General features: G+C 41.8%; 1 protein-coding gene across 2 annotated transcripts in view; it reads left to right on the top strand.

Annotated features, from left to right (window-relative positions):
* Positions 1 to 12,913, top strand: part of clmpb (CXADR like membrane protein b) — an 84,648-nt gene that overhangs the window by 49,505 nt on the left and 22,230 nt on the right. For both annotated transcript variants that reach the window (XM_004543957.5, XM_004543958.5), the window contains exon 2: positions 7,259 to 7,410. In XM_004543957.5, the coding sequence (XP_004544014.1) occupies positions 7,259 to 7,410 (152 nt within the window). The remainder of the gene's footprint in view (positions 1 to 7,258; positions 7,411 to 12,913) is intronic.

Genomic DNA, 12,913 nt, shown 5'->3' with positions numbered 1-12,913 from the left:
CCTTACACATTACTCAATAACGACTCTATGTACCTTATTGTAAAATGCTACTGACAAAAAATTCAATGTCAGCAGAGGGTTGCAATGGTCGCTGGGTGTGAGGCAAAAAGGATTATGGGATTTTATCCCGTCAAAGAGCAGCCTCCAGTCAGGGAAAACCAAACAGCCCGTTTGATTTCCACAGGCACAGTATATATTCATGAGTTGGACCTTGAAACTACAAGGAGACCACTATAGTGCGCCATATGCAAAACATATGTTTTAATGTGGTGTGATAACTTGGAACATTTAAAGAGACTTACCACTTAAAAAGATATGACTAAAAGAGAGGGCTGTGTTTGGATGAGTAAAGGACTCTCTCACAGAGCATGCATGGTGGCTCTTTTTGTAAGCGTTGCATTTGTTCTAACAACTGAAGGCAGCCTCTCGTCTGCTGAAACATGTTTTGCACATTCCTCAATTTTTCTGAAATATCAGAAAAGAAAAGAAAAGAAAAAGGGACAAGATGTGACCTATATTTAGAGATGTACCACACTCATACACTATGCTGTATATGTTTGGCATTTGAATGGCCCGTTCAGTCACATAGGAGAGCTGTGAGTGGAGGGAAGCTACAGCCTATAAAACACGCTGACCTGTGAGTATGTTGCCGTTGTCTCATGCCCTGTGCTCTTCTCCAAGTCAGCTAAAAAACACTAGCTCTATGTCAGCAGCATGGATGGATAAATGAGATTTGTATTTCCTGTGTGAGATTTTGCTAGTTAAATAGATAAAAGTTTGATGAAGTTCCTAATCCAGACTCTCCTCTTCCTCCTTGCCCTGTACAGGGAGTGCAGAATTATTAGGCAAATGAGTATTTTGTCCACATCATCCTCTTCATGCATGTTGTCTTACTCCAAGCTGTATAGGCTCGAAAGCCTACTACCAATTAAGCATATTAGGTGATGTGCATCTCTGTAATGAGAAGGGGTGTGGTCTAATGACATCAACACCCTATATCAGGTGTGCATAATTATTAGGCAACGTCCTTTCCTTTGGCAAAATGGGTCAAAAGAAGGACTTGACAGGCTCAGAAAAGTCAAAAATAGTGAGATATCTTGCAGAGGGATGCAGCAGTCTCAAAATTGCAAAGCTTCTGAAGCGCGATCATCGAACAATCAAGCGTTTCATTCAAAATAGTCAACAGGGTCGCAAGAAGCGTGTGGAAAAACCAAGGCGCAAAATAACTGCCCATGAACTGAGAAAAGTCAAGCGTGCAGCTGCCAAGATGCCACTTGCCACCAGTTTGGCCATATTTCAGAGCTGCAACATCACTGGAGTGCCCAAAAGCACAAGGTGTGCAATACTCAGAGACATGGCCAAGGTAAGAAAGGCTGAAAGACGACCACCACTGAACAAGACACACAAGCTGAAACGTCAAGACTGGGCCAAGAAATATCTCAAGACTGATTTTTCTAAGGTTTTATGGACTGATGAAATGAGAGTGAGTCTTGATGGGCCCGTGGCTGGATTGGTAAAGGGCAGAGAGCTCCAGTCCGACTCAGACGCCAGCAAGGTGGAGGTGGAGTACTGGTTTGGGCTGGCATCATCAAAGATGAGCTTGTGGGGCCTTTTCGGGTTGAGGATGGAGTCAAGCTCAACTCCCAGTCCTACTGCCAGTTTCTGGAAGACACCTTCTTCAAGCAGTGGTACAGGAAGAAGTCTGCATCCTTCAAGAAAAACATGATTTTCATGCAGGACAATGCTCCATCACACGCGTCCAAGTACTCCACAGCGTGGCTGGCAAGAAAGGGTATAAAAGAAGAAAAACTAATGACATGGCCACCTCGTTCACCTGATCTGAACCCCATTGAGAACCTGTGGTCCATCATCAAATGTGAGATTTACAAGGAGGGAAAACAGTACACCTCTCTGAACAGTGTCTGGGAGGCTGTGGTTGCTGCTGCACGCAATGTTGATGGTGAACAGATCAAAACACTGACAGAATCCATGGATGGCAGGCTTTTGAGTGTCCTTGCAAAGAAAGGTGGCTATATTGGTCGCTGATTTGTTTTTGTTTTGTTTTTGAATGTCAGAAATGTATATTTGTGAATGTGGAGATGTTATATTGGTTTCACTGGTAAAAATAAATAATTGAAATGGGTATATATTTGTTTTTTGTTAAGTTGCCTAATAATTATGCACAGTAATAGTCACCTGCACACACAGATATCCCCCTAAAATAGCTAAAACTAAAAACAAACTAAAAAATACTTCCAAAAACATTCAGCTTTGATATTAATGAGTTTTTTGGGTTCATTGAGAACATGGTTGTTGTTCAATAATAAAATTATTCCTCAAAAATACAACTTGCCTAATAATTCTGCACTCCCTGTATTTAACAGAGTCTCTATTTGACAGAAGATAAACAGTTGTGGGAAAGATTGGCAGGACTGGGAGATGATTGTTGCTTTTCCCTGCTGCTGTAAGGCTGTAAATGTAACTCAAATGCGACTTGTGTCTGTATGTGTAAAGTAGCGATATTCCAAATCATAGGTCCTGATGTTGAGGCGCTGATTTGCTGTCAGCACGAGATAGTCCCTTGCATCTGGAGTGGAGGTGTCTTTGTGAAAGAGTATCTACCCACATACAGCATAAATCATATACACCGGCAGCTGGGAATTTACATGAAATATAGATGTTTGCACATGACGAAAAAGCAGCATGAATGCACACAGCAGGAAATTGTCAGAAATTGTCAAAAAAGATAAACCAGCCGTCCCTCCTGTCTGTAGGGGCGGGGTGTGTGTGCATATGCTAACCTGTGTATAAAACCACCTTTGTGGCGGTATAATCCTTCATCCACACCAGTGATTGAGCTAGCATAAGTGGTCAAATCAAGGCATTGCACCATTCCTCCACCCCTCCCTCAAGCTATTTCTCCCCGCCCTGTCACTGTCCCACACCCCTCCACCCCGCCTCCCCCCACTTTCTGATGTGCCATGTTTGAGTACCAGAGGTCATAAGCGTCGGACGTGGCAAAGGCCCCAGCCAGGCTGATGTGCTGACTGAGGGGATATGGGGCTTGACTTTGGGCAGTGCGAAAGATCCGGGCCTGTCTTGTTTGTCTGTCTGTCCGTCTCACTGGCTACACTATAATGAGATTGCAGGGCTCTGTAAGGCGGATTTACTGGAGCACAACTCCCCCTAGGGTCTTTTCATAGAAATTGGTTCCTCCATATTTCACCCAAGCCTCTCACTCTCCCTCTCTTTGTCAAATGTGTCCTGCACTCACAATCTCTCTCCCTAAACCTCCCTCTCTTTTAGCTCCCACTTTTGTTAATTATGATCGTCTTCTTTCCTTCCTTTCTTTCTGTGGGTGAAGACCGAACGCAGTCACAAATGGAGGCACGAAACTGAACCAAGCAGAGCTGTAACAAGAAGGCATAATGAGAGAGAGAGAGAGAGAGAGAGATATAGAGGATATGCTTTGGGATATGGCACAAGCCAACATATCGCAAGCCCGTACCACATTTATCTCCCCCTCAAGAAGACAGTGTTTATTTAGATGGTCTTTTCCATGCCCCTATGGAATCTTATAAGGTCACGTGAAAGCATGCACGCTGCTGTGACCAGGGATGTTACTGAAGCTGAAGGTTATATGGCTCACTTTTCTTTTATTATTCTTTCTGGGTCACCTTAGCTGCAAATTGAAGCCCAAGGTCACGAGCCCATACCAAAGCCAAACAGAATTTCCATAGTGTTTGCAAATCTGCCACAGAGATTAATTCTGATGTGTCTCATAGCTGATGTGTTGATGTTGACACAAATGATGGGGTCTTGCAGTCCAGCCACCCCAGCTGTGCACACGGTGAATGAGGCCAAACCAAATGCAAGCTCAAACTCACATCAAGGCAAGCTTATTTTGGGAGCACTGTGTCATCCATTCCACAGCACAAAAGCCCCTCTGCAAGACCATAAATAAATGGGAAAGTGGGTAGCACGGACTGCATATCGACCAAAAAACCCCGTCTGATTTGTCTGCCAATTCTTTCTGTTAAAAATGAAAAATATTTTCTGTCACAGATGGAAAAAAATATTAGGCGTTTGCTTTTTGTTTCATTTCTAAGGAATAAATTAAATACCTGGAACTGAAAACTTTACTGTTTGATGATAAAGGGAATATTTAACACCCACAAGTCAACGTTAGTGAGCTGACACAGGTCGCTTTTTTGAAGGTCAGTTTAGAGACAGTTAATGAAAAGTAAAGTACTTTGTGTGGGAAAAGATGGCAATTCCCCTCATTCTTCAGACACATTGGCCCTATCTATCTTTCAGGGGAACTCTTCCATTTACAGAGCCTACAGCTGAAGCGGTGGGCAGTTAAGGATGAGGTGGGAGGCGAGGAGGGAAGCACAAAGCTCTTATCAGGCCAGCTACACAGTGCCGGGTTCAGCCCCAGGCTGCTGATGACTGTGGGAGCACCGATTACAGAGGCTAGCCTGAGGAGGGGAGTGGGCACAGGTCTCCCAGCAGACCCTGTACCACCATCAAGCATTAACTCGAACCATCAAGCTCAACCAGCTGTGCATTCACACATGGCCTGAACTTTCTTCCTCTTGAATATTTTCTAATGCTGCAAAGCCCTCACTCTCTTTTCTGACATTCAAAGCAATATCAGCAGGGAGGCTAACAAGATGAATAACCCCTGAAAATGCTGCATTAAAAAGTCATGAAAGGGGATACCCTTAAGGTGCAGAAGCTTCTCTGTGAGGAGGGGTGGCCCATCCTTTTCTGCTGACTAATGATTTGAACTGGGCAGGTGGGCAAGCAGAGCAGAAGGACCTCAGCAATTTGTCCTGTTGCTCCTCGGGTGCCAAAGGGACACAGAAGCTCTCAGCCAGCCACAAAGTACTTTCAATTCCCTCTCTTTGTTCCTCCAAATGGCAAATTCCAATTGGAAACTTTACATTTAACTGGCAACGAGTAGCCCAAATCTTAAGTTTAGAATGTGGGACTCGGAAAATCAAGACATAATGTTGAGGATTCACACTGTGCACAAGCTTTTATTGCCACTGGATGGCACACTAGAGCATCAGCTTCTCAGAGCAAAACAAACCTAACAAAGAACCCCAGTGAAGCCCTTTAGCAACAGGCATGAATCTATCTTAGGAAAAAGTTGTGTCATATGTGGTCTTGTACCTTTCTTTGTGTTTTTTCACTGGAGAAAAAGTGGAAAGACTAACTTCTGCTAAACGCTTGGGTTTGCATATAAAGTGGCTTTGGAGGTTACTTTCTATCCAGCCTCTCATTCATCTTTTTCTTAACTTCTTTCCCTACTTAGGGTGGTCAGGAGTGAAGCATAACCTGGCTGACGTCAGCTAAAGGCGTGAAAAAGTGACGGGCTATCAAACTGAGACTACCAAAATTTGAAATCACCAGTTAACCAAATAAGCATGTCTTTGGTTTATTGGAGGAAAGAGGAGCAAGTACTTTCTAGTCTTTTTATAAACACAGAAAGGTCCTAGATCCGTTAATATACATGTCTCTCTGGCCATTAAAACATGGAACAGAGAAGCTACAATACACACCTAGGAATTGTGGCACAAGTCTCAGAAAAAAATCAAAAAAATTAGGAATAATCTGTACACAAACCACAGCATAAAAGCCTCTAGCTTAAAACTGTGTTGTCCCTCTTTGTGCTGCCTCTGTGAACGCCTGAACCCATGGTTTCGTTCGGAAAGCACTGCATCCTCCCAAGATGTTCAGTGTTAATCACTTCCCCATCGGGGGGGGGGGGGTTTCTTAACACCGCCGCCGATGCGCACAACCTTTAATCAAAACTTGAAGAGCAACTGAACTCAAGCAGATGACGTCATCTCAGCAAGGATGAAGCTCTTTAAGGAGAATTAGTTTCTGTGAGGTTACTCTTCATCTCTTTGTGTGCTGTATCAGCACTGAGTCACCCGTTTCACAGCACTGAGCTGACATTTTCATTGGCCCTGAGATCACTTATGGGATAGGGCGTTAGCTCCTATGAGGGTGAACCGGTTCACAAGTGGACAGGCGCCCAGTAAGCGCTGATGCATTCACATGGCTTCCCGTGGAACGTATATGAGGTTATATTCTAAACACAAAACTATTCTGTCAGTCAGTATCAGCATAACAGACAAAACAAAGTGCACAGCTTTCATTCAGATGTGTGTCCCACACTACGTTTATTTATTCTGTTCAAACAGCAGGTCATGTTGAGTGTCTAGTAAGGTGGCATGATAATGAATAGGAGCAACAATATTTACACAGTCTGAACATTTCACTTCAAATGAGCATCTGTTAGGCAGGATAACTTTAATTCCAAGCAGTCAAATTCCCCTGGAGCTATATGATTATTCAGCACAGCACACTTAAATTAAAGGCAGGTAGTTAAGATGAATATAGCAGGGCCAAAACTGTACGTCACACGTGAGTGCGTAAGCACAGTCAAGCTCTGCAGTCTTTCTAAACATATCTCACCATTGCACCACTGCTTCTTGACACACACAGTCCAGCACATGCACGAACGCGAGCACGCACAAACACTATCCACAGTTTCACTTTCCCAGCATCCCCTGTGACGCCTCTGGCTAATTCCATTCAAGCCCTCTAGGCTGTCCAGCATCCTCCAATAAATTAGCCCTGCTGCTCCCCCACTGATACGCAGGCCACACTAGTCTGGCCAGTGCCCAGAGTCACTCACTTGTGCACACACTCGCAATTACTGCTACCTTTTACTGCGACTGTCGGTCTTAACTGAGTCGACAGTGGGAGTTTTTGGTATGTGCGTTTTCTGTGCGGTTGGGACTTTCCATACTGACATTCACTGTTAATGGGAAGGTGGCCTGGGATAGCTTTTGGACTTTTTTGCAATGGAAGTGACTCATTAATTGTATCTTTTCGGGGTTTTCTGGCAGAATTGTCCATGTGTCAGATGTGTCGGCACAGTACCCATCCATAATTCCCCCAAACTGCAGCTGTGAATAGCTTTTTTTAGTATTTTTCCTTCAACTCCTCAATCAAACTTTATTCCCTCTGAACAGAATCCATCTGTTCTGTCTCCCTTCAATATTTGGATGTATCCTCGCACCCGGTTTCCTCTATCATTGTGGTTTCGCTTCCTGTCCACAGCATCTGTCTCTTGCCTCAAGCTTAGATCGAGCTAGTGACCCCGTCTGACATGTCTCTACCTCTGTCTCAAGTTTTTTTCTCTCTCTCTCTCTCTCTTTCTCTTGTTCTCCCTCAGTTCTAGTTAGCCTTCTGTCAGTGGGGGCCCAGACAGAGATGAAAAAGGTCGTTGGGGACAATGCCACCTTGCCATGCCACCACCAGTTCTCATCATCCGTCCCTCTTGACATTGAGTGGCTACTGCAGAAACCAAACTCCCCACAGAAAGTGGTAAGATTGTATTCCTTTTTTCCCTGCATTTAATACAGTTTAGAAGCATCTGAATTGTTAAAAGTCCCTGCCGTCTTACTCTGCCATGACTTGGGTAATATTTAGTAGTTGCTGCAAAGTTATTGCAACACCAAGACTGACCTTTACTGGGATGAAATGGCAATGACAGTGACATTTAGGCTAAAAACCAGAAGAACAACATGTGAGGTATATGTATAGACTGTATATGCCTTGCATAGTTTTTCTTTTCTTCCTCTCTTTCCACTTCCCTTTTTCACACACACAAAAAAAACATTTTAGCTTTTCTCCATTTGGGTTACGCTTGCTGATTTCCAGCAGGACCTATAATAGTTGCACATTAACACAATCCCAAAATTACTAAGGCACTTCAACTTTCAGTGGCATTCACAAAGGAGCAATTGTGTTCACCAACACATTATATATTTCTAACCTTGGCACTTTTACTTTTAACTTTTTTAACTAGTGGGAGATAAACACTGTAACAAGTGGAAATAAAAAACAAACCTAATGACCTTTTCATTACTATCAAGCTGACAAATTCATCTTAGTTTTGTAAAATATGTAATTATAGAGGCAATTGAAGATTACAGCTGCAGCAACCTTCCACCCCAAAAGGAATTGAAATCAGAAATTAGACCAAACAACAGAATCAGGTTCAAATCTACTATTTAATAAACATACAAGGGCTCACGTGCAATCAGGCATTCAGGGACGCAAGCAGAATTGGCAAGGTTGACAGGAAACGGTCTCAAAACAGATCATACATGAGAACTCTCTGAAAAGTAGTCAAAATCAGCAGTCAGGTAAATGCAATAATCGTACACTGTGGGTACAAAGACATTCTGGCAAATATGTCCAAATGTTTTGGGGCAAGGACATAAAGTACTTAGTTTTGTGCTTCTTTTCTTGTTTTGTTTTTTTGCTTTTGCAGAAGTGTATAGGCTTTTTCTGGAAATAGTAAAATTCAATGCTTTAAAAAAGGAAAACATCTGTTAAACGAAATAAAGAAATTCCTTCATTTTAAAGTTTTTAAAGGTTTAAGTTTTTTTCCCCCTTTGTGTGCAGTCACACTGAATTTTAAATCAAGCAGTCAAGGTGTGCTTTAAGTGTAGTTTCAGCTTTACAAAAAGTATTGCATTAACTGTAAAGGAATTACAGCATTTATAAAAAAAAATTCCCCTTGTTTGTATTTTAAAGTTTTAGTTGGCACAATAAAATATTCTAATTCTGGCTTCATAAAGTCTATCAGCCTGTACCAGGAGGATAACTGAAATCTTTAAACGGCTAATTTGGTTTTGTTTTTTAAAGCCTTTGATAACATTCTGGTATAATTTCACTGGTGTTTGAAAAACCGCCATTTTTTTCACTCAAATTGAGCTTAGAATCTCATAAGAGAGCGCGAGAGAGCAAAACATCTCAACAGCGTTCTGTTGGAAGGAAGGGACTTCCATTTTCTTCTGAACCCATTTCTTCATGCGCTCTTGCGTTGGCACAGAGAAAGGAATGAATAGCAAAGTGTGGAAGGGAAGCGGCGGGGCTAGGAATGAAAGAAAGGGGGAAACTGGTGGCTTACACTTTGATTATTCAGACTGGGGCTGCCACATTGCGATGAATATTTAACGGGAGGATAACATTGAAGTTAATTATATATTATATTAATTAAAATCAAACGTTTGAAAATTTGATTAGGAAAGAGACTACGCCTGTAGCCGAATGAATAAATCATTCTTTTGTTCTGCTCCAAGGCCGTGTTGAGATGGAAAGAGCATCTTGTCAACATTTAGCCTCTGTTAGCAAATGTACAGGCTACATGTGTTTAAGACACAGAGGGGCACAAAATTCAACTCCATTTAGTCAGATGAAGAGTAAAAACAAAAAAAACTGCCCTTCTCTCACTGTTCTCAGCTGTGTTGGTCTTAGATGATGAGAGTTACTCAAAGACGGCATTTTATAGCCTATCATAGTGTAGTTTCAGCAAAGACCAGCGATGGTTAATAAAGATGAAGTTATTAATTTCATTTCCATCCTTTCTTGGGAAATTGCTCCTGCCACAGTGCCACATTAGTTAGTGCATATTGTGTGTTGTTGCTATTTGCTATGCATAATTGCTGCCCTTCAGCATGTAAAACTGAAGATATTGAACTGGCATTATTGCGAGGACAATTATCGTCCACAGAGATGATGAATATATTAGTAGTAGAGTAAAATGACAGAGTCATTGTTGTATATTTGTTTCCTCTGTGTATTCTTCATTGACTATAAAATTATTTATGGAAAACACTTTAAAAACCGAACAGCTTAAATATTTGAATGTTAGCCACACTGTTCATATAATCTGCTTCCAGTAATCTTTAACAAGCTGCTTTGATCAGAGCAGCAATTCTACTGTGTTAATGTTTTTGATAAAATGATGTGATATAAAAAATTCTATATTGTGCTGTGCAAAAGTTTTGAGCCACCCCTCATGTCTTTATAGTTTGCTTCCAAGGAGCCAGACTTTCTCCAGGCCTTCTGAAGGTCAAAGTTTTTCTTTGGACATGTTTCAGTCATTTTCAGTCCAGTCCTTGTACCTTTTTCAGAATTATGCTTTTTGTTTGTTAAGCATAAAACAGGCGCCTGACTCAAGAATGTTGCATCTGCACATAACAGACAACTTAGCAAAGAAACTAAAAACACATCATTTGTTTCCATTTATATACTTAAACCTATGAAAAGTGCGCGACATTCACATGCAGAAATTCTGCCAAACTGTATTTTTGCACCAACAGGGTGATTCCCAAAGCTTTATTAGCTGAAAGCTTTCCAAATCTCCTCATCATGTACAGAATTGCCTTAAAAACATTTGAGGAAACTGGACGAGTAGCTGTCATTAAGTCATTTGAAGGGAAACAAGGAGAAAAGACTGAAGCATGTCAATGTTTGCTTCAAACTGTCCACAGTAAGCATGGGGAAAGTCAGGAGAACAGTACAAGAGTGAGCGTCTACAGCCATCTGTAAAGCAGAAGAAGCTTTTTCATGGTTTGGGGTTGCATTTTGTCATCATTATCATCATTTCATGACCTGTGTGAAAAAGCAGAGACACTTAATTATTTGTGTACAGTATTTTACTGAATCAACAATAGAACAATTCACTAACAGACCGTACAGACATTACCAGAAGCAAAAACACATATACACATGTAGTTTGGTTTGTGAATAATTAATGTTCTGATTTCATGAAGGCAACAGTTGCATGCCCACAGGACAGGTACAGGTATGCCCTTTTTTGTTTTGGTGTTAGAGCCCGGTTACTTTCTGTGTGTAGCTGTGGCACAGTGATATGTTTCTGTTTGCATTCATGGTGTGCCACATGTTTGGTAAACGGCAAGTTTGTGAGTAGGTTTGGGTATATACGTGTGTGTGTAAATGGCCAGTCATCACCTGTGATCACAGCAGGTGCCCCTGCTTCTTAGGCACTGATGCGCTGTGGCACCAGCATTTAGCGGTCCCCATCTGCAGGCTCTCACTTGCCCTGAGTAATAGGCCACTGTGACAGCTGTGTTTGTTTCTGTTTGTGTGTGTGGATAAAGCAAGAGCGTGAGAGAGCAAAAGACACACAAGGAAAGGCTAGAAATAAACAAAGACAAACTGTAAACAGCCAGGGAAGAGAAAATGAAAGCTTTCTGGTGCAGGTTTACAGATGCTACAAACTTCAAATTAGCTCATTTTTTTCCTTTGAACACCCGGTGTCTGCAAACATCAATGAACCTTGGTGGTAAATAGAAGGGAAAAAAGGGAGAATCAAACAGATTATGTCAATCGCAGGCTCTAACAACAACATCTTTTTGCGTACCTACAAGGAATTTCCGATTAAGGTTATCAGTGTGTTGAGTCCAGCACTCCACTTTGTAAGTGTGGGGTGCCGGTTCATACTCTTTCTTGTAGTCAGAACAGCGGGTGCTCAGGTTGATCTGCCTGGTCTTGGAGTCCTGGTGTTCTGCCGTGTCAAGTAGCTGGTGCTCTGTTGTTTCCAATGACTTTATGAGATTTGCTTATGTGATGACTAGTAACTACATCTTATGGTCTTTCATGTAGCACATGTTTTATTTATGTAAAAGTTTTTCTGTTAGAAAAAACTGCTATTGCAGGAGCTAATGGGGATCTTAATAAACTAATTAACTAACTAATCTCGGTTGCTATGACACCTGAGCTTTCATGTTGCAGAGAAGCAGGTAATCAGCTAGGAGCTCAACAGCTTTGTGCCCTTATGGGGCACAAAACCTTTGTGATCAGGATTGTCCTGCCCTATGTTAGCACCTGTTGTTAGCACCCCAGTTATTTATGCTGCCACGTGTTCTGGAGTGCTGTAAGCTTCTTAAACTAACAGGCATGAGTCGTGTGAGGTACTGGTACTGCCCAGCTATTTTGTTGACCTTTGTCATTGATTTTGTTCTGAGAGGTTGCTGTGGTCTGCTCTTAGGTCCACCAGCCACTTGGAGTTGGAGGCTTTATGACACCACATCCTTGCTCTTACTCAGTCTCAGCTGTGGTGAGATCCGTCCTTGTCCCATTGTTGCCTATCCAAGGTGTTATGGTTGCAGCTGGGAAAACACCTTGGATAGGTCTTTGGAGAACAAGCCATTTATTCTCTCTGGTTGTGTATCCCTTTAACCTAATAGCCAGTGTTATGAGCCTTTGTTTGGTACTTTGTAGAAGCTCTGTTATGAACACATTGTTATCCTGTTATGGATATCTGATCTCTGTGATGATGCCTATCTCCAGCTCTGATAGCCAACTGTAATAGCCAATATCCTTCTGGGCTTCCTCCACAGGCACGCTCTGCACATATTCTTGAGCTTATAACCAAATGTTTCTATGATTACAGTGGCAGTAGCATACACAAACTCACTGGTTTATGTGATACTGGTAGTGGGGGTGGTGAGTGAAGCTGTGTGACTCGCAAGCATTTTTTCTGAGGGGATTTACCTTTCTACCTTAGCTCAAGAAGTAGAGCAGGTCATCTACTAATCAGAAGGTTGGCCATTTGAGAACCGGCAGCTCCAGTCTGCATGCCAAAGATCTTTGGGCAAGATACTAACTCCATGTTGCTCTCCAATGCAGCCATTGGAGTGTGAATGTGTGTGAATGAAAGTACTAAAGCATAAAAGAAAGTGCTGGTGTGAGTGGCTGAATGAGGTATGCTGTATAAAGCGCTTTGTGTGCTCAAGTAGAGTAGAAAAGCACTATATAAGAACCATTTCATTTAAAAGGGACTAATCATTGAGAATTATGGTGTTTGAAGCCAAGCCTGATCATAATCTGACTAAAATGGCCTAAAAGCTGATTTTTACCTTTTCCATTATTTTTTTTTTTACATTTTTCTTTTCAGTTTTATTTGTATATCCTTTGAAAAGGGGAGTTACAAACGTGTCATTCTATAGCCATTTTGTATCATCTGTATGATATTATGTACTTTGCTGTTTCTGAAGTTGTTTTCTGGTGA

This window comes from Maylandia zebra, linkage group LG14, assembly GCF_041146795.1.
Source record: "Maylandia zebra isolate NMK-2024a linkage group LG14, Mzebra_GT3a, whole genome shotgun sequence".
Classification (NCBI taxonomy): domain Eukaryota; kingdom Metazoa; phylum Chordata; class Actinopteri; order Cichliformes; family Cichlidae; genus Maylandia; species Maylandia zebra.
Note: the sequence above shows the minus strand (reverse complement) of the source record. Positions and strands in the feature narration are given on the sequence as shown.